The sequence below is a fragment of the Euprymna scolopes genome, chromosome 34 (genome assembly GCF_053919585.1).
Source record: "Euprymna scolopes isolate OS-2025 chromosome 34, ASM5391958v1, whole genome shotgun sequence".
Lineage (NCBI taxonomy): Eukaryota > Metazoa > Mollusca > Cephalopoda > Sepiida > Sepiolidae > Euprymna > Euprymna scolopes.
Window position 1 is genome coordinate 33,730,575 of NC_136515.1, and position 23,043 is coordinate 33,753,617.

The 23,043-nt window shown below is 39.8% G+C and overlaps 2 protein-coding genes across 2 annotated transcripts in view; both read right to left on the bottom strand.

Moving 5' to 3' along the window:
• LOC145259170 (UMP-CMP kinase-like) overlaps positions 1 to 23,043 on the bottom strand; it is a 226,984-nt gene that overhangs the window by 139,636 nt on the left and 64,305 nt on the right. The window lies entirely within an intron of this gene.
• LOC145259228 (uncharacterized) lies at positions 20,262 to 20,735 on the bottom strand. Its single transcript, XM_080117068.1, has one exon. It carries the CDS (start codon positions 20,733 to 20,735, stop codon positions 20,262 to 20,264), a length of 474 nt encoding a protein of 157 aa, XP_079973194.1.

A 23,043-nucleotide genomic window follows, 5' to 3' on the forward strand; every position in this document is an offset into this window, starting at 1 on the left:
TTTTTATTGTATTGAAACAATTACAAACAACACCTTGAATCGTCAACACATTGTTTTTATCAACTGTGAGCAAAAACGGTACCCACTTTGAATACAATTTTCTTATTGACAAATTGGTATGCAAAATGGTAGTATCCTGAACTCTTTTGTTATCTCATAGAACTTGAATTAATAATTGGCCAAAACGAATTTGTGGACTGTTTTGATATGTTTTATATTTTTTTGGATAACAGCTTAGCCAATCTCAGCATTCAGCATAATTTGTACCAGTATGAGCACACTTAACTCCTAACCATTGTTTCTAACAGAGCAAAATCAAAATAACACTTATCAAGTTACTGCTTTCCTTGAACAGTATTTTTCCTTCCAGAAAGTTAGGTTGATAAGTTAGTTTAGCAGTCAATTTCTAAAAACTGTCAAACACATGCTCGCATGTAAAATGATTGTTAAATCAATGATGATGATGCAATATAGGTATCAATCATTTCAACTTTTAACTTTGAAATATGGATAGGCGTTAAAAACTCTTTACAAATAGAAGCTTGAACATGAGTCAGATAGTTTTCAATGTATACATTTATGAAGTGTACTTGTGCGTTCATTGAATGATGTGTACATGCATTGTTGGACACTAGAAGTCCATAAAATTCTCTTATTCGTCTATCGAGGCCTTTTTCGCCAAGGACCAGAATTAGTTTTTAAGGACATAGTCACATGCATTGACTAGGTATTGTTATGGACCGGTATGAAGCTGAGTCGGAGTGGATGTCCCCTGGCAAGAACCTTATGACTCTAGGTCAGCACTTCACCCTACGTTGTCCGTAACACAATATAAAAATAAAAATAAAATAATGACAAGTAAAGTGTCGTCCACGATTTGTGACCTATTTGACACGTCTGAGGTTCTCATTAGCACATTTTGTTCCGAACGATTCAAACTCAAAGCAAGAATGACACAACGCTAGAATCTTAAAACACAAATTTTATTCAACATCCTTAAATTTAATATCACACTGCAATAGGTTGGGGTGAGGTCGGATGATAAAAAAAAAAAAACATCATAAAAGAATAAAAAGAAAACAAGGTGAGGTGACAAAAAAAAAATAATATAAGAGAAAATGTATATACCATTTCCATTATGGTATGACAGTTCGGCCAAGGACAAGGAGCAGGGATACCGGGATGGGGAAATCATAATAGTCACTTAACTTTATCCAATTGGACTTTCGTGTTTCATAATGTCTCCACAAAGTTCATCATTCGCGAGATTTTTCCTGTTTGATTTCTTCTTGGATGGGGACGCCCGTCGATATGACGATATTTTTGTTCGTTGCAACCCTCTTCTTATTCATCTTTAATGTCTTCACTGTGAACTTTCCATGATGTCCATTCTCGGCTGAAAGAATTCAACTCTCTGTTTATACTGCGCTTTGGGCATTCATGAGCACCACCGGCTCATAGCGAGTTTTTTTTTTTTTTGATTCATTATTCGCTTAAACATAAACAAAACAACCGGCCCATTTGACAACATTTAATGCTCTCGGCAGTCTCTTTTTCTTTTTTATCTTTTTTTACTTGCCTCCCAATCTTTTTATACGAACACTATCGTTTTTCACCGTTGACAAAACGCTCAGTTCAAAAACTGCTTTCTTTATTCGTCCACATCGATTCACTTTTTCTTTCTCTCCCTTTCCCTTTTCATAATGTCTCCGCAAAGTTCATCATTCGCAAGATTTTTCCTGTTTGATTTCTTCTTGGATGGGGACACCTGTGGACATGACGATATTTTTGTTCGTTGCAACCCTCTTCTTATTCATCTTTAATGTCTTCACTGTGAACTTTCCATGATGTCCATTCTCGGCCGAAAGAATTCAACTCCTGTTTATTTTAGGGAAATTTGTTTATACGAACACTATCGTTTTTCACCGTTGACAAAATGCTCAGTTCAAAAACTGCTTTCTTTATTCATCCGCATCGATTTCACTTTTTCTTTCTCTCCCTTTCCCTTTTCATCAGCTTCGCTGACAGTGGGCTCTCTCGCGCATTGCATTTTAAGAGGGAGAGAGGGGTGTGTGTGTACACCTCGAATGCTAGTGCGTTCATTTATTTGTTATTATTATTTATTTATTTATTTTTTTATTGAATTTAAATTCACACTCGCCGAAGGCGAGGGGGGGTGCATGCTTTCATATTTATATTTGAATTTAAATTCACCGTTCACCGTAGGTGTTCCCTAAGAGATAAAAAAAAAGTATTTCTTATTCCGTTATGATTATTTCTTAATTTATCAACCGATATCAACCAGCCTCTCTACCAATATAACAGTATGAAAACTAATGGAACAAAGAGAGTTTAGTTAGATGGGCTAAATATTCCTGAGAGCCGTTTTGGCCCCCACAACAGTGTCAGCTGGGTTGTAATGAAAACACATTTTCTCTAAGAAAGATGCAGAAAGTTGTTGTGTTCAATTGCCTATCTTCTGATTAGTTGAAAGAAACTATTAAATGGAGACTTTATTCAATGAAGAGTTGTCATACAAATATCATATTTACTGCACTGTTCCTCTTAACAACCTATATATATATATAATTATAACGTTTTCTTTAATAGTTGCACCAAATATGATTTTATGTGAAACCGTTTAAAAAAGTTAAAACTTAAAAAAGGCAATAACATTTTTTAAGCCCAAGCTGGTTCAAGAATATTTATTTGTAATAATTGCCTTCAAATAGATATATTGCTAAAACAGTAAAGAAAAAGCCAAAATATAAAAAAGCTTGTTTGAAGACAAGCTGCTTAAATAATTAATCATATCTTTTTCTTTAATAATTACTATCAAATAAATATTTTGGTAAAATAATCAAAAACCAAATTTGAAGCCAAATTTGAAAAAAAAATCAAATGCAATTTTTTAAGGCCAAACTGTTTTTAAAAAAGGCCACATTTGTGAAGATTGGCCTTAAAAAAGCCAATCTGGCAACCCTGGCGAGTGGAAATTTAAAGAAATAGACTAAAAGCTTTTAAACATAAACATGTTGTGTTCGTTACAACTCTACTTTCAATCAAGTCGTTGTTTGTTTCGTTCACCACACTCTTTTCTTCTACCTCTTCTTTTATACACGTCCGTTCGCTTTAGTGACTAAAAATCGTCTGTCCTCCCGTTTTCCTTTCCTCATTATTTATGGAATCAGGGTACGAGATTCTCCGAGATTCCCTGAGATTCCACGAGACTTTTTTCCACATAAACGCATGCGGGCGCCATCTTGATTCTCAATTTGTGCTTTGCATGCACAAACGCGCAGCCGCTTTAACGGTAAGCCACTTCTTTCTCCACACTCCCCCCTGATCTCATGATCACAGAGACGGCAGGTGCTTCTGCGAAGGGGGACTGTGCTACTCTCGTCTTCACGTGCGCTCTCATCCACCGCCTGTTGGTCGGGGAAGGCTTCATCTCCGTGGAGGCTACTGATATCAGAGTCACTGCTTGATAGGGATGGTACAAACCAAAGCGATGGCCCACTCATTTCAGAGTCAGAGTCACTCTCATCGTCCACTGGAGATGGTACATGCGTTGCCGGCTGTAGGTCCCTAACGTGACGGGGTACGCTATCAACCTGGACACACTGCTGACTAATCACATCGGTCACTGTGCCCCGTTTATACTTGTCAGTACATCGGTTTCCTGGCGGCTTCACCCAGACAGCATCCGCCTTGGCATATCGATTCCGTTCTATCTCAGTGGCCACAGTTGTATCGGGGTGGATTCCTTTTTCTCGGACACGGTACTGATAGATTGCGTTTGCAGGCGCCTTTCCTGGAGAGACGCCATCCTTTGGCATGAGATTATACCAGTACACAGCTTCTGCAATGGTGCACTGCTTCCTGGCTGCAATTGTTTTGATGCTGCGATGGCTTCTCTCAGCTATACCATTGCCAGAAGGCACATAAGCGCATCTAAGCCGCAGCCGCACACCCCATTCTTGTAAGAACTGCCTCATCTGATGGCTGCAAAAGGCTGGGTCGTTGTCCGTCAGCACTTCATCGGGCGCACCTCTTTCACAGAACACGGATGACAGCTGACGAATAATGTTGCAAGAGTCCTGGTGCCCAAAGAGTCTCCAGACTGCGAAACGTATAGGCCCACAATCGATGAGGGTAAGGAAGTGGTTGCCACCGTAGTGTGTGATGTCCATGCCCACTCTCTGCCACTTCCAACTCCCCTTTCTTCCATCGTGCTGGAGCTGGGTCGATGGATTGGCAGGCCTCGCAACTTTCCACCACTCTTCGGACATCTTTTTTTTCTACTCCTGGATCAATCATCTTGACAAAGTACAGTGTCCGCTTGATGCCAGGATGTCCACACTGTCGATGAATGTCCATGATGCGTGCTGCATCCACATTATACACAACTGCTGCACATGTGTTTTGCAGATTATCAGAATCTCTCCGAGCACCAGCCAGAAGCCATCGTTGAAGGACTCTTGTCAGAGCATCTGCTCTGTTGAGCGCAGACCTGATCAACACTATGTCCACAGTCAGGTCGTACTCTGTGATGGTGTCGACCAAGGTGGCAAGCCGTCTTCGAATTAACATCTCACTCGATGCTCGTGTCGTCAGCCGTGCTCTTCCACTTAATGCATCGGTTATCCACCGATGAGTGCATGCCGAGTTAGTCATGATATGTAGAACCTTGGCTTGCCATTAAAGCGCCAAGTTAACGCCCTTCAATGTGGCATCAAGTTCGGCCAGGTTTATGTGCCTCGAATCATTCTCTGGCTGAAGCCAACAGGCATCTTCAATAATGGAATCATTAACTGCCAGGGCAACTCCAAGGGCCAGTGAACTAGCATCCACCCAGACCGTGAACTCATTCCCGCTGATGCACCACTTTCCCTGAACAGGGTCATCACTGGTCACCCTGGACACAGTCTCTGTCAGCAGGCTCCTTAGGGTGACATCGTGTACTGCATCGTCCCATCCCAACGACACGGCTGTTGCACGTCTTTTTATGGCCGCCACAGCCACCCTGAGCCAACCGCACACAGGAAAATGGCCTACCATCTTTCCACAAAGCGAAAACACTGTTCGTCGAGTGATGTTTGATGGGACTTTGGGGACGCGACTTCCTCTTCTCCAGCAAAGTCCCTCCTTGCTATTGCGCACATGCAGGCCGAGAACTTTTGCTCCATCGCACAGATGCTCTGGTTCCTTACATGTCAGTCCAAAGCTCTCAAAGTGCATTCTAACCGATTGCGCTGACATGAGGCTCTCATTGACGAATATATCATTGATATATGAGGATGTTGCCTGTTGCACTGCCTCATCTTGCTGCCGGATAGCATGCATGATTGCTGTCATAATGCCTGGTGCCACATTTAGCCTGGTTAGACAATATCGGGTTCCTCCAATTTCCACAGTCTGAAATGGCCACAATTTCTTCTCAATGCGTATTTGCAGATAGGTCCTGCGTAGGTCCAGAGTTGCCACGTTCGATCCCTGCTGTCGCCACTGCCTTAATTTGAGTGCACACACATCAGCCCTTGCCGTATATGGGTCGACATGCTCATTGAGCTCATGGTAGTCTAGGACGGGGCGGACCTTTTGTTTGGTCTCTTGTATGATGGCCATCAAGGGAATCAGCCCTCGCGGGGGAGCCAAGCTCATCCTCTCGGTATGGAAGAAGCCAGCCACGTTTGCAGTTCTTCTTCATACTGTTCCCTTAGCCACATGGGTGGGGGATATTCCGATAACCGGTTCCGCAAGGATATTGGTGGCTGATCGTTTGACCACTTCCAAGACGTCGTCCATGCATTGGTGTTTCTATCATACTCTGCATGAAAGTCAGGCTCGTCGAGAGTTATGGCAGCACAAACATGTTCCTCATATCGGGAGAACTGTACCTTGCCGGTTCTGTCCACAGTAATTCCACCCAGTTGTGTAATCAAGTCCATACCCAGGAGTAGGTCATACCCGAGAAGCTCTCCCTCCACAACCAGGGCTCGCACAGCTACTGCTGGCCCGTCGTTGATGCTTGCGCGGATAATGCTCACCCCACAAGAGGCTAGTGAACCTCCGCCTACAGTTAGTACCGGAATTCTCTCTGCTTTCGAAGTGGCACAGCATATCTTGCTTACGAGAGTCTGGGTGCACCCAGTGTCCACAAGCGCGAGGCGCTCGCTTCCATTAATGTGTATGCTTACAGTGGGTAGCCCCCTGCTCAATGACGATCTGGGGAGAAGACTGGCGCTGTAGCTTCTTCCCCTTGCTCGTTTCCCGGACAGGTGCGGGCCAGGTGTCTGCGTTTTTTGCACTTGTAGCACTGCGGCCCGTCAAGTTTCCGAGTTGATTGACGTGACGAAAGACAATCACGGGCCAAATGGTTGGGTCCTCCACACTTATAGCAGGTTGTAGCTGCGCCCAGGTCCTGCAATCCAACCTGTGATGGTTGTACAGCTGCTGCTTGGTCTATAGTGTTAGGGCTTTTCTTTAGTATTGCTCGTGCCCGCACCAATACTTCCGATATGCTCGTGCCCGCACCAATACTTCCGATATGTCCACCTCGTCCACTTGGGATGAGGCACGGAGGAGATCTTCCACACTCTTAGGTAATCCTGCAACAAAGGCGCACACCAAGCCTTTGTCTGACATCCCTCCAAAAAGGACCGATAGCTTTTTTAGCTCAGCCAGATACACATCCACCGTTTCCCCGGGATGTAATTTTCGGGCCATGAATTCCTTCCATGCAGTAACTGGATCTAGCGCAAATGCTGTAAAAAGGGCGTGCTTGATGCAAGCAAAATCTGTTTTCTTCTCATCAGCCAACTGCTGGTATATTGCATATGCTCCCCCAGTGAGGCACATTGGGACCACACATTCCATACGCTTCACCCCACTGAGCTGACATATTAATTCTGCTTTTTCCACCCATTCCTGCACTGAGTGATCAGTGCTACTGCCATCAAACAGGGGAATTAGCTTGGGATCAAATCCTGACGTCATGCCGAAATAGCTTGTGTTCGTTACAACTCTACTTTCAACCGAGTCGTTGTTTGTTTCGTTCACCACACTCTTTTCTTCTACCTCTTCTTTTACACACGTCCGTTCGCTTTAGTGACTAAAAATCGTCTGTCCTCCCGCTTTCCTTTCCTCATTATTTATGGAATCAGAGTACGAGATTCCCCGAGATTCCACGAGACTTTTTTCCACATAAACGCATGCGGGCGCCATCTTAATTCTCAATTTGTGCTTTGCATGCACAAATGCGCAGCCGCTTTAATGGTAAGCCACTTCTTTCTCCACACATGCACTGAAACAGTTTGTACATAATTTTTTCCTAAACAAAGCAGCAACATTTAGTGTTGATCAGAAAAGAATGGAAACTGCTATGATTTTTTTTTTCCCAGTCCATAACAAATTTTTAACAAAATTCAGGTTTAGTTTATACCAAAGCAAACCGCCAGAGTTTATGCCATTTTTGAGTATGCCTATTGTTCTGAGTTAAAATGGCTCATCACTTGAAATGCTCCCATACCAGAGAATGCCAATGGGTCTACCAGGCAATTTTTGTTCTACCAGTGCTCTGTAGAAATGAGGACAAGAATCTCATTCTAACATTTAATAGCAGCTTTATTGATTATCTTTGTTAGTATTACTTGTATGAAAAGAGTTTAGTGTTAGGAAAAGTTTCTGTGTAAAGACATTGATGAAAAATTAGACAGGCCTGTTAAAAGAGAAAAAAGTTCATGTGTGTGTGTTGAAGTCATGGTTTGTAGCCATGATAGATTATTTATATTCATGCCTTAGTTGACCCCCGGGCCTTTTGTCCCGAGGTTGGGTAGTGTCCTAAGAAAGTTGTTGGGGATTATTCCATGCCACGTGGAGATGTCTTCCTTTAGTTTGAGTGCCAGGAAGAAAGATAGAGAGAGAGAGAGAGCTGCTGGTTCAATTTTTATAAACTCGGTCATGTGAGTGAGAGCTGGCTTCTGATTGGACAAGCCAGAAAGTAAGTATATTCAAAATCACGAGCTGCGAGTATTCGTTCCTGCTTGTGTTTCTTGCAATCCTGTCTGCTATAAATACTCTATTGCTTGGATTGGTTTTCAGAATAAAACAAAAAAAAATTTATGAAAATAAAAGCAAGGTTCTTTTATGTGTGTCCCTCTGTGACAGTAAGTTATATCTTAGAAAATAGGAAATAATAAGGATTTTGAAAAATCCGCTTTTGTCAACACGAGTTTTGTTGTGTTCAAATTTGTTTCATAGAATTGTATGCAATTTCTTTAAATTTTAACTACTGCAGTGGAATTTAAAGTTGTTAAGTTGCTGTTGTTCGTTGTTAAACATCAGTGATGAATTGTTTTGTTGACAAGTTTACTTCAGAAATTACCTCCTGTGGAGGTTATCAAATTTTTTTGTGTGAAAAACATAAATATTTTGAGTTACCGAGTTTTAGTGAAGGTTTCACTTAATAGCTAATAGACAGTTATGAATTTATCTTGTGGACAAAGTTGACTTGAATGAAGAGTTATTTTTTTTTTTTTTTGTAGAAGAAATAAAATGGTTTTTAGTGAAATATAGAAATCGGCAGCTTTAGTTAAAAAAAATAAAAATCAAAATATCCGGTGGAATAAAAATTTGTTTTTTTTTTCTGCAAAACGTACTGTTTTTTTTTGTTTTTTTTTACATAGACGTCACCATTTATCAAGGCCGATAGGCCACTCAAGGATAAGGGTTAAAGAGTGTAGAGTAGTCAAAAGGACAATATAGTAATCGATAGTAATGGAAGTTCGGTAAATTTGTTAACTTAAGTGGAACGGCTCATCAGAAACTTGTTCACGTTGGACTTGAAGACAACCATATTATAGAAAGCTGGAAAGCAGGAAAACGGAAGACAATTCCACAGGCGTGCAGTTCTAAGAAAGAAGCTTTGATCATGGAATCTAGGTTTAGGTTTAGGTACAGATAAAGAGTGGGGAAAATTATTGATAATGTTTTCAGCTAGTCTAGTGTTTCTTGTGAAAGTTTGGCGAGGGGGGACCATAGATTGAAGCTCAGTTGAACAATTTCCATGAAAATAACAATAAAGCAGAGACAAACTCGCAACATCTCTTCTGTGAGACAGAGGTTGCAGCGAAGAGAAAAGGACATCTCTCACCAGGCCACGAAGTCTATTTTGAACCCTATCAAGGCAGGACAAGTCTTTTCTAGCAGCTCCTGCTAGACGTATCTGGCTCTTATATAGATAGAGAATTGCATCAGCAGTGAGATATCTACTGGATCGATAGAAGGATCCAACCATTTTTCCAGCGGCCTGGGCAACAGATTTGATGTACGTATTACATTTAAGATCAGGAGTAAAGGTCAAGCCCAGAAGCCTGTCAAAACTTGAGGCCTCACCAAGACGAGAGTCATTCATTTTAATTGATGCCAGATGGGGATCAGAACGTTGATGATGTAAAGATAGAAGCTTGGTTTTAGATGCATTAAAAGTAACCATCGACTCCTTTCCTCATTGTACAACGTGATCAAGATCAGAGGAGAGGGAATCGGAGAGAACTTGATCGTTTACTGTCTTAGATGTGCTACCATAGATGGTAGTGTCATCAGCAAAAATGTCTATGGATGATGTAAGGATGTGATTTGGAAGATCATTAATGTAGATCAGGAAAAGAGTTGGGCCCAGGATCGACCTCTGAGGGACTCCAGCATTTATACTGTGAGCTTCTGATTTTTTCCCCTCAACTACTACTCTTATGAACCTATCAGAGAGAAATGATTTAATAATTGAGAAGACATTTCCAGCAATACCATAGCTGGAGATCTTGTGAAGTAAACCTTTATGCCATACCCTATCAAAGGCCTTTGATATGTCAAGAGCAATTGCCCTAGAAACGTTGCCTCTGTCGAGAGATTCGCTAATCCTATGAGATATAACTAAGCACATCTGCTGTAGATCTAGCAGAACGGAAACCATATTGTGTGTCACTAAGAAGGTTATTTTTGCTGAGATGGTGGATTACTTCTCTATTTAACACAGATTCCAGCAACTTACTCATGACGCACAGGAGACTTATTGGCCTGTACTGAGAAGGGAATGAACGATCACCTGAATTCTTAAATACAGGGCATACTGATGAGATTTTCCAGGGTGATGGGAAGCAATTTTCCTTAAGACAATGTTTAAACAGTTTTGTAAGTATGGGTGCTAGTTCTGGTTGAAGTTTTTTGAGTACTATAATTGGAATACCGTCAGGGCCAGTTGCTTTACTGGAATCAAGGTTTTTGATTAGCTTGGCAACATCACATACAGATATTTGTATATCACATTATGTGTTTTCTGATACAGGAGGAAATATTGGGGGTTGGCGGCCTTGGTCGCAAACGGTAGAATTGGCTGCAAAGTTCTTGGCAAAGTGTTTGGCTTTGTCTGATGCTGACGAGATTAACTCAGGTCCATTGATGATAGTTGGGATGGAGCACACGCTTCTGTTCAAGATTCTGTTTGCAATTTGCCAAAACTGGTGGGAACCAAGCCGCTGCTCAGCTACTTTGGACTTGACGGACTGAGCATACAACTCTCTTGCGTTCCTTATTACTTTCTTACAATGGTTGCTGGCAGTCCTGAAAGCGGCTTTAGTTTCCATACATCTATTACGTTGGAAGCAGTGGAAAAAGTGATTTCTGTGCGCAATAGCAGCAGCACATTCTGGAGAAAACCATGGCTGGCTGTTAGGTTTTTGCTGGAACTTTTTCGAGGGTATGAAATTGTCTATACCTACAATTAACTATTCTGTTAGGTCTGATACTATAGAGGACACATCCTTTTTAAACATGGAACGCAGAGGAAGATCCGATATAAATGTACTGAAACTATCCCAGTCAGCCATAGTGTATCGATATACTGTACGATGGAGAGGTACGTCTGAGGACTTATTACATTTCATTTTTATCTTAATTGATACAACTGAGTGGTCGGAAGATCCAAGAGGAGACAGAACGGAAACTGAACATAGTTCAGGGCAAGTTGTGAGAAAAAGGTCTAGGAGACTTGCATACTGGCCGTCATTGTCGGAACGTTTTTCGACATTTCGGCTGAAATGTGTTTCAGCTAAAAATATTTTTCATTTTTTTGTGACAAGTGTTCAATTGGAAATGTTTTTTCTTTTTTGCAAAAAGTGTTTTTCCTTATTTTGTTTCAAGGAAATGTATCATTGAAATGTATAATTTCCTTGCAAAATGTGTTCAGTTAAAATGTTTTTAGCTCTTTCTGTGTGTGTAAGTGTCGGTTTGAAAATGTTTCAGTATTTTAAGTTTACAGTGTTTAGGAGTGAATCTTTTCTTTTTTTTTTAAGTAGCTAAGAAAAACGAAGATACCAAAATGACCAAAAAGAACGCAGAATGCTGTGTATTCTGGGGTTACCAATGTGTTGAAAAAGATCCAATGTATCTTTTATGTTTGCCATCACATCGAGGTCACCAAAATATAGAATAAGAAAGACAAGAAATCTCTTTGAAGTTAGTAGGTTTGTATAGAGAAAGGGTTTATGAGTGTGTGGTTAAGTTATGATGGATTATTCATATGCATGTCTTTGTTGACTGCTGGACCAAAAGACCAAAAGGCCTGGGGTTGTGTGGCATCCCATGAGAATTGATGGGGATGTCTTCAGTTTGAGTGCTAGGAAGAAAGATAGAGAGAGAGCTGCCGGTTCAACTTTTATAAACTCGGTCACGTGATTGAAAGCTGGTTTCTGATTGGACAAGCCAGAAAGGAAGTATATTCAAAATCTCGAGCCACGAGAATTCGTCCCTGCTTGTGTTCCTTGCAATCCTGTCTTCTACAGCTTGCCAACCAAATGTGAAGAAAGGAGCACAAAATAGGTGACATCTGTCGTGGAAGGTTGAAAAGCATAAAGGTGCCAATCGACCCTAGAACTAATAAAGTAGACACAAAGCAAAGAGGTAATGGCAAACACAGACGTTCGGTTTAAAACGATGGAATATTGTGTTTTATTGTTTGCCAAGAAAAAGGTAAAATGTACGGCAATGGATTCAGGATCAGCTGAAACAAGAACATCTCATGAGGTTGAGATTCTTGGGTTCCTGAGGTAGGAACTGGTAGCTGGACATCAGTGTGCACTGGAGTAGATGGCTGTACATCAGCGGGCACTGGTACGGGTAGCTGAGCATCAGTGGGCCACAGGAGTTTGTGACTGGAAGCGCCATAGCTGCGAGAATGAGATGGGAGGTGCAGGAGTTAGCTGGAAGCTGCTGGGATCACTGTAGGAATGAGCTGGGGCCGTTGGAGACACTGCAAGAGTAAGCTGGAGTTGCTATAAGCTGCAGGAGTGAGCTGGAGTTACTGGAAGCTGTTGGAGTAAGCTGGGGCCTGTAGGAGTAAACTGGAATCATTGGAAGCTGCAGGAGTAAGCTGGAGTCACTGGAAGTGACCCCAAGTTGAAACAGGTTCAGAAACTGGAGTGGCAGTATGAGGGGGAATTCCAGGAGGCAGACAGCAGTTGTAAGTGGAGTGTGATCTGCCCCCCCCCTCCAGTCCTCAAATCAGGATGGGAGTGCTCTTAGCTCCCATGCTAAACTGAGGATTTGCTATGAAAGCTGCTAGCTTTATGGAGATCATTCGTGTTACAGGCTTTATGGTCAGTGATGGTGTCACTAAACAATGGATGGCTATAATTAATTTTACATTGTATTGATTACAGTTAAACGTGTCTTCTGTGTTTATTAACTGTATTTATTTTAATGTAGGTTCGAAGTAATAGTCCTTTGTATTTTTTTGTGTGTTTTCTTTTTGTTGCTTTAAAATGACCATCACTATTTTTAACCTAGATGGTCGTGCCGTATTTCTGGGAATGTCAGGTTTCAGTTGGCGATGTATTTGAGAATGTTTCGTTCTAATTGTAAGCAAAGAAGTGGGGACACACTCCTACTGTTACTTAATGCTTTTTTAAAAGCTGTTTTTTTTTAAACCCAAACAAATAATGAAAGAAACATCTTTGTTATAATTTTGTTAGATTTACACAAATAATATGATTGTTAAAAAGGATGTTGTAGTTTGCTTGAAGTATTTTACGTAGTGTGAAAGGAGTTGTGTTTGAAGGCTATATTAATGCAGTTCATAGGAAACAATATTGTGATAATATTAGAAGGAATTTTCAATTATATTACGTTTATTTGCCAACATAATGTGTCGTACAAGATGGTAGGTATTAATGTTAGTTATTTATTATATATTAGTGATCAAGGCTGGTATATAATTATTTCTTTGTTATTACAAGTACTGATTGCATATTAAGAGTGTTGTTAGTGTTCCTGTGTTTATATAAGGATGCTGCAGTTTAGTTCTGCTCTGTTATTTATTTTAGGTTTATGTTTTTTATTAGTAATGATTCCTTCAACCTCAGATTACCTTGGTTTCTTTCTGTAGCTAGTATTTATGTTTGTATGTCTTTGTTGGGTTTGTGGTATTTAGATATGTCTTTATAAAATGAGAACACCTTGGTTGTAATGCGTTCCATTATGTGAATGTGTAATGGCCTAACTGTGCTGTCAATGTAGAACTCCCCATGTACCGTACATTGTATTTGATATACTGAATACATACATTGACATACTTCTATATTATTGATGGGGCAATTTAGTAGAGTGCAGGCATCGTTATCGGTTAGTTCTCTAGTTTTTGATAAATGTTGTCTCAGTGTGTTAGTTGAATGTCTAATTTTTCCCTGTGAATTGCTTTGTGGATGGCTGGTGTTATTTTGTCACTTAAATGCAGTAGTTTTAAGAAGCAGATGTTGGAGAGTGTGTATTGTAGTTTTCTAGATGTTTTGGTGTTTGCAGGGTATCCATTTTGTCTGAATGTTTGCTGAAAACACCCAACGAAAGTAACCTTGTCTATGTAACTAATACATTTGCTAAGGATGCGGCCAGCCTCATTCATAGCATATCCTATTTTATCTTTGATAGGGAGGGCAGATTTGTAATTTATGCAAGTGTTCTTCCTATAGAATTTTGTGTGTATGTGTTTCAGTAATGTTAAGTGTGAAATCTAGAAGTGAAAGGGATCCAGATGGCATAATCAATGGTAAACTTTATACAATGGTAAACTTTATACACGGGTCAGCATTTTTGAAGGTGATGAGGATATTATTGGCTTCTTCTCGAGACGATGTGAGGATGAGGATATCGTCCATGTATCATGTGAAGAATATGCTGGAATGACCTGTTCATATATGTAATGGCCAGTATCCTGGAGAGGCTTGATCCCATGGGTAAGCCTGATATTTGTTTGTATCTTTGCTGTTTAAACTTGAAATGTGTATTGTTAGTAATTATGCATAGAAGCTGATGTATGTTGGTTGTAATGAGGCCAAAACAGTAGAGATCATTGTCGGAGATGCAGTCCGTGATGAGGTCCACAGCTGGTTGTGCTGGTACGGATGTGTATAGGAAGACAACATCAAGGTTAAATGTGTATTTGTTTGTTGTAGTAGTTGGGATTGGAGATTCTGTAGTTTTTTGATGACCTCATGTGCTCTGGGTAAGTGGAGAGTAGGGATTTTGAGGAGTGGTGAGAGGAACCAGGAGATTTTATAAAAGGGTTCCTCTATGCTTGAGATGATTGGTCTTATTTGTGTGGCTGTCCTTGTGTGTTTTTATGAGGTGGTAGAATGTAAGGAGTCTGCTGTTCCTGGTAGTGAGGTTTCATTTGTACTTATTGGGGAGGTTTCTTTTTTTCACATATTAGGCTCCAGGCTGTGTTTATCTGGTTTTCTATTTCCATTGGAGAGATGTTTGTGGTGGGTGTATATAGTGTTTGGTTGTTGAGCTGTTCTAGTGCCAGGCGTCATATCTATTCTGGGAGATAACACAGAATTCCTTCCCTTTCTCAGAGGATAGGAACACTAGGTTTTTCTCTTGTAGCTTTCTGAAAGTGAGTTGTTGTGTTCTTGTGAGATTGGGTCTGATATGTTCTTCTTGTTTAAGTCTTGTGAGTTTGTTGTTTAGATCGCAGTTGTCTATAGGGGATGTAGAGGGTGGTCTAATTGTTATGTAGGAAGTTCGATGGTGCTCTCTGTGTTAGTCGGGTTGGTGTTGATGTGCATATTTTGTGAGTTCTGATTGAAGGCATGTAGCCATTTAATGTGGTATACTGTTCTGTAGAATTGTGCCTTAATAACAAGTTTGATGTTGTTTATTTATTTATTTTTTTTGTAAAGAACTTGGGGCCTAGGCTAAGGAGGTCTATTTCGTTTGATGTAAGTGTATTTGTTAAATCAGTGATGAAGTGATGAGTTATAGGTTATGTGCTACTGTTGTTATGAGGTTGTTTTTGGTAGAGATAGGGTTGTATTTGTGAAGGAGTTAAGTGAACTTACATTTTAGTCTTTCCTTTGTTGTATGGATGCTGTTCTGATAGCATTAGTTGATAACCGCTGATATTTCCATGGTGGCAGCTAATTCCAATAGTGTTTTATTTAGTTCTTTGATGCACTGGTGAAGTGGGTAGTGTAAGTGATTTCTTTGGCAAAGAATTTTTGTAGAAAATTTCCTTGCAGTTTTAGTTTTGGAAGCAGTGTTTGGAACTATGTTATTTTTTGTACAGCATTTTTAAAACTTGATTTGGCAGCAGATTTTCCACATTTTTCCAATAGTTGCAGTATCCTTTTAATGTGTGCAAACTATGTCTGGCTCAGACTAATTGTCATTTTGAATTTCGGATTCTGACAAGAAATGTGAAACATTCAACCTCAATGAAAAAGAGAAATTATAGCCAAATAGAAAAAAAGAGTTACAATTTTCAGCGGAATAAGTCATCAATTTTTACATCAAAGAAGATATATTCTGTAAATTTTGGACTATCATTTATCTATCAAGATTTGATCCCAATATGGGCATCAGTCAACTCATGAAAATAATGATAGAGTAATAAAAGATTAGCAACCTCTCTTTTGGAGAAAGGCTGCAAGGAATGATATATAATCTATCCCGGGTTATGCTGACATGTTGAAAATTGTGATTTTGCTGTGCAGGTTAGTTAGTGCAAAAAGAGTTCAAAGAGTAAGTTGTTGATGCATGTCAAACACTGTAAATAGGATCAGTGGTAGCTGTGAAATATCATTCAGTCCGTGTGAAAGAAAACGTGGAAAGAAAGAAAAAGAGAGAGCATGAAAGAAAAAGAGAGGGAGATATCTTTTTGCTCGCATGTAAAGCAGTCTGGCTGCCAAATTTGTACGAAACAGACGTGTTGAGTTGGGTGCAAAAATGCATCGATGAAAAAAGAAACGCAGAAAAAAAAACTTGAGTCAATAACGCAATGGCTTCCCTCAGTTCACTCAGATAAATAAAGTAATCCATGCAATAAAATCAACATTATGTTTTCATCAAATGTTGCTTTACAACATCGACCAGTGTTGGGAAGAATAGATCCCCAAAGACCAAGATAACAGAAAAAAGGTATGGTGACTTTATCATACATATATATATTTTCCATATAATATATAATCAGGTCGCCTGTGGTGAATTACAAGAATAAAGAATACCTTTAGGAGATTTAGGTTTTATTCGACTAGAAGAACACACGATACATATACAATATGGCAACTCGATATATCAAACAAAGGGAGACAATTTCCTAGAAAGGGGCAGACTACTCTCAAGTGATTATTATTTTACCACAATCACCGCCACATCGAAAAGAAGCTAAGGTGTAATGTGATGTCATTAAAATTACGAAACAAATGAATTAGTGTCTTTACAAGTATAATCAATTAGGGGGGTTTATGACTCACATGGAATGATGCAGGATTTGTAGGCTAGTTGCGTGTTTTTCCCAGAGTCGTTCACCTTTTTTAGAGGGTAGTTCATGATTCTCCTTAGAGGACTGACTTCCTGGCTGAGCTGGTGTTAGCAAATCCACAGTAATGTGCATTTCCTGATCATTGCCTCTAGGGGGTAGATTCCGGGCTGGGTTGATGTAGGTACATCTCTGGGAATATTCTCTTATGGTGATTCATTATGGCCTCTGCCCTTGGGGGCTAGATGCTTAAGTGAGACAGTTGCCTCACCACAATCTGATTTTCTAATGCATGCATATTGTGGATTTGCTTCTATCAGTTTGACCTCATCGACCAGTGGTTCGTGTTTGTTGTTCCTGAGATACCATTTCATCAGTACTTTCCCAGGTAACTTAGCCAAGCAGGTAATGTGATCCTAGTGGTTGAGCATCTGTTAAATTTGAATAGTCGTTCATGTGGTGTAGCGTTGGTTGATGTAGACAGCAATGAATGACTAGCATGCAAAGCTTCAGCCAGAACTTCTTCCCAGCGTGATTCTGGAAGACCTTTAGTTTTTAAAGCTAGAAGGATTGACTGCCAGATAATGTCATTGTACCTTTCCACTTGGCCATTGCTTTCCAGATTATATGGAGTTGTTCTACTTGTGACAACTCCATGATTGTGTAGGAAAGTTCTTGTTTCTTGGGAAAGGAATGAAGATCCTCTGTCGCTGTGTATGTACACTGGCATACCAAAAATAGAGAATAGATTGGATAGGCAGCTGTTGACAGTTTTGGCTTCCATGTTTGGGCAGGCATAAGCAAAGGTAAACTTGGAAAATTCATCTACAATGCTTAGTAAATATCTGTTCTGAGATGAAGAAGGTAGTGGTCCCTTAAAGTCAATGCTTAGGCGATTAAATGGCTGAGTTGCTTTGACTAGATGTAAGTTAGTGCTTTGTGGAAATTCGGTTTGATAATGTTGCATGCTTGGCAATTAGCTGTCGCTGCATGGATTTCTTCAACTGAGTATGGAAAGTTTCTGCTTTGAATAAAGTGTGTCATTCTGGTTACACCTGGGTGACATAGGGATTTGTATAATGCTAACAGTTTGTTGTCCGTAAGTGTAGCACAACTTGTTCGCGTGAGAGTGTCTGCTGCCACATTCTCTTTTCCCTCTCGGTACTGGATGTCAAAACTAAAAGATGCAAGATTGATTCTCCAGCGCAGTATCTTTTCATTTTTTTTATTTTGCCATGATTTTGTGTATCAAACATGAACTAGACAGATTTTTTGATCTGTTTTTAGAATGAAGTGCTTCCCAATTAAGAAGTGTCTCCATTTCTTGACAGCATCAACTATTGCAAGAGTCTCTTTCTCTACTGATGCATAGTTTAATTCACTGCCTTGTAAAGATCTTGAGTGAAAGGCAACTGGTCATATATCCTGACTAAGTACAGCAGATATAGAGTTGTGGGATGCATCGGTTTCCACAACAAACATTAGATCGTTGCTAATTGCAGTTAGGCTGGAATTTATCGTCAGTTTTCAGTGTCTGGAATGATGTTAAAGCCTCGCCTGATAATGGAAAGATTTTTGTGGATTTCAGATTTTTAATTTTGTCTGAAAACCTACTTATCCATTTTGCATAATATGCAAACATTTCAATCACATGTTCCAATGACTTTGTATTTTGGGGTGCTGGTAATTCTACAAGTATGTGTATACAAGTATGTGTATAGTACTATCGCCTCCCTGGAAGGGTTACTTGGTTGAGGAACGTCTTGGGAATGCAACCAGCCTGTCCCCGGGGGATAAACGATATTCAACGATATCTAACAGTAGGCACATGTTGGAAACATCAACAACAACGGGTCGATATGTTGTCAGCTATAACTGGTTGGCATGGGTCGCTTCTTCATTGTGTCGTTACAGGCATTAATGGCATGCTGAAATCGAATGCTTGTACAGAAATAGTGAACAAGTTCATTTTTATAAAAAATATATAATTTATTTAAGATTTAACAACCAGGAGCATATTTATTGACATGTGTAAACGTTCTGGGTCAGGCTTGATGGTTACGTCAGATATCTGGTATCCCAAATGATCAATTGTTTGGGTAGAGAATTTGCACTTCTCCTCACTGTAGGTCCAGTTATCCAATCTGGCAGCCTTCTGGAAATGCTGAAGATTGATCTCGTGTTTTTCCAAGGTAGTGCCACAGATGATCAAATTGTCAACATATGCATAAGTTTCCTGTAAACAACGTTTTCAATGAATTCATCCATCTCCCTTTGGAAACAAGCAGTCCCATTAGTCACTTCAAAAGGCATCCTAGTAAACTGGTACAGTTGATCCTCAGACTTGAAAGCAGTATAAGGCCTGTCATTGGGATGTAAGGGGATTTGGTGGTATGCCCTTTTCAGATCTATTTTACTGCAGTATTTATACTGTGCAAGTTGGTTCACAGTGCTTTCAATGTTGGGCATGGGGTATGCATTTAGCAGTGTATATTTATTGACTGTTTGCGAATAGTCAATAACCATTCTTTTTTTATGGTTATCATCCTCTTTTATAACCAATGGTTGTGCCCTCCATGGAGTTAGACTTGGCTCAATAATCCTCTCCTTCAATAACCATTGTGTCTCTGAGTCAATGAACTGCTGGTCTGGCTTTGAGAATCTCCACAGTTTGGTTGTGATAGGTTTGCAATTTTTGGATAAGTTAGCAAACAGGGTTGGAGGTTCAACATTGATAGCTGTGAGGGCACAAAATGTTAATGTTGGTTTACTACCACCATATTTGATGACAACAGTTTCATGTTGTTCTTGGAAATCAGTACCAAGGATCACATCAGTACAGAAATCATTAATTACATTCAAATTAAAATTCCTGTACTCACGTCCAAGAAGGCTGGCGTCCACAACACAATATCCTGTAATTCTTGTGGTCTGTGCTCCTGCAGCCATGCAAATTGATCCTGAGCTTCTGTGTTGCTTCAGCTTAAATGTTTTGGCAATATTGTGGCTTATAAAGCTTCTATCAGTACTTCTGTCAATTAGGGCTTTCAGTTTATGTCCTTTCAGAAACAAATTAGTGGATACTTTAAACCCCGACTCAGTAACATCAGAAGGTTGAGAGTGTAGGGCCGTTACTATTTGATATTCACTGAATAGCATCGACAATTGCAGCTGAATGAGTGCTGGAATTGCCTGAATGGCACAATTTTGAAAAATGTCCGACTTTCGAACATTTATGGCAAGTTACTTGCCTTGGTAGACACTTACTTCATGGGTGGCATAGATTTCCACAAAACCAGCATCGTGGTTTTGTAGCGACCAACGTGGCTTCCATAGATGTCCCCTCTTCTCTAGCAGCAGCAGTCATAGTAGGTGCAGGAGAATATTGCTGGACAAAGGCAATAGCATTCCTTTGAGCAAAGTCGAGAGACTGAGCTTGACTATAAGCGTTCTATAGGTCTAGTGTCCTATTCTCCAATAGCCTCTGTCTAATAGGATTGAACTTCAGACCATTGATGAACGCATTCTGAATAGCCTCTTCCTTATAAACTTCAGCTGTGCCTGGTTTGTAGTTACAGTCTTTAGACAATTCGTGCAGAGCTTGTAGAAATTGGTCAATAGACTCATTCAGTTTCTGGCGCCAACTAGACAGGAGATGACTTGCAAATATTTCGTTTGTAGGCTTAATGTAAACATTCTCCAGTGTCCGCATAGCCTCTTCGTATGTGTCACAATGTTCTATGTAATCATACACAGTCCTGTCTATGTTGCTTAACAGGACATTCAATTTATCCAGTGTTAATCCAAGCATTTGAATAACGTCCAAGTAATTGTTGAATGTCAAGTACCAAAACTTCCACTCTTTAGTCGCGACTGGTGAATTAGCATCCTGGCTGAATTGTTCTAGTTTCAATACCTTATCCATTTGAATAAATTTGTTTTGAATAAGTTTTGAATAACTTCTAGTCAAATAAATTGTGGCAAATTACAAGAATAACAAATACCTTTAGGAGATTTAGGTTTTTATTCAACTAGAAGAACACACGATGCATATACAAGATGGCAACTCGGTATATCAAACAAAGGGAGACAATTTCCTAGAAAGGGGTAGACTACTCTCAAGTGATAATTATTTTACCACACCGCCAAACATTTAAAGTCTAATAGGGATATTTATATCACTAAACCGGACAAGGGTGCTGGTGTGGTCGTTCTTAATAGTAATGATTACACCCGGAAAATGCTAAATATTCTCAATGATAGTACAAAATTTAAGAAGTTAGGTGACACTTCAAAGGACAATACTTTGAGTACTGAAATAAAACTTCAAAAGCGTAAATAAAAGTAAATTTATCAGCAAGGACAATTATGAAAGGATCCGACCCATAGGTTCACAGCGACCACGGATATACGGACTGCCCAAAATCCATAAGGATGGTGTCCCCTTAAGGCTCATCTTATCTATGATTGGATAAGCTCAACATGAACTTGCAAAGTGGCTGGTAGAGATCCTCGAACCTGTGCTGAATAAATTGTCAAGTAATTATATTGCCAACTCATTCCGCTTTTCCACTGCCATGCGTGAATGTCGTCTCAAACTAATTTCCTTTGATGTCACTAGCCTATTTATGAACATTCTACTCAACAAAACGAGTCAAATATGTGCCCATATGTTGTATTGTAGCACACCACTAACCCCTCTTGCGTTTCCAGAGAAGATTTTTCTGGAACTTATGGAACTGGCCACTAAGTCAACAATGAAATGTACCAGCAGGTGGATGGGGTGGCAATGGGCAGTCCTCTCGGTGCTACCTTAATATCTTCCTAGGTTTCCAGGAATCTGTGTTATTCACTCAGGCTACTAGACCCTTTCGTTATCGTCGATTTTGTCATTTTCAAATCTTGCCTTGAAGTGGGTGAATTTTTTCCTGCATTTGAATAATCTTCACCCAGATCATGGAGGAGGAACATAATGACTCTTTTTCCTTCTTGCATGTTTTGGTAGAAAGGATAGGTAATAATTTCTCAATCACAATATACAGGAAACCAACTTTCACGGGCCTGTATATTAGTTGGGACTCCTTTGCCCCTATGAGTAGGAAAATCAGCTTGATTAAAACGTTGGTTCACTGTGCATTTATGATTTGCACGGCCAGCAAATTAGAAACCAAACTGAAAAAGATAACAGATATACTCATTAAGAATGGTTTTCCCAAGTGTATTATTGCCAAATTTATTCAGAAAAAACTTGCGCAATCAAACAATGACATTTTCTTTGGGCCACCTAAATGTCCAGTAATGTCCCTTTTATTGGTGCTATCAGTAAAGGTTTCTCTAATAGGATCAGATCTGTAGTGTCTCGCTGTTACTATGCGGTGCAACCCTGTGTGGTATTTGGTACATATATAGGATTGTTGTTTTTCTTACACACATATTGTGAATGTGTATATTGAATTATCTGCCTACATTCTATCGATATCTGCTCGGGTTTGAGGTGTACTTTGTTTTTTTACTCTGATGTTGGCGACAATTATTTTTGTTTTTTCTTATTTAATTTTTCCATTTCCCCACCCCACATTAGAGAAGAAGAAAAAAAACTTATTTTTTTAAACGATATTTAGCATTTTTAGTTTTTTTGTTTTCTTAATCGTAATCGCTGATGATTTCTCTTAACAATATATTTGTTGAAAGACATCTTGAGGTTTATTTTAGGTTCTTTTTTCTTTTAATTACTAATTTATGAATAAATAAATTTACTCTTAAATCGTTTTTATTTCTATTTTTATTTTTTATTCAATTTGCACTCCAAACAAGGCACAGTTCCACTTTGAAGTAGGGGGCTACTATCGGGGACATAATTTGCGGGGGCATTATGAAGGGAGATGAGTAGAAAGATCACATTACACTTGAACTTCTGCATATCAGTACAGTTGGGAAAGCAGAATCTCGGAAGGGAGTTCCAAGACTTGCAGTTCTGGGGAAGAAACTATTGGAGTAAAAGGCTTTCTTACACCTAGGGATCTCTACTGTAAAGGGGTGGGACTTAATTGCTTGTCGGGTTTGTCGGGGGTAGTCACGTCGAGGAGATACAAGTGCTTGCAGTTCGTCAGAGCATTCACCATTAAAGTATTTGTAGAATAGGCAGAGGGATGCAACATTTCGCCGATGGGACAGAGGCTGAAGCTTAGATGACAGGTTGGCGATTCTCTTTTGAACCCTGTCCAGGAGTGAGA

Coding starts and splice junctions, on each gene's coding strand:
- LOC145259228 (XM_080117068.1), bottom strand. CDS start 20,735: ATGGATAAGGTATTGAAACTAGAACAATTCAGCCAGGATGCTAATTCA.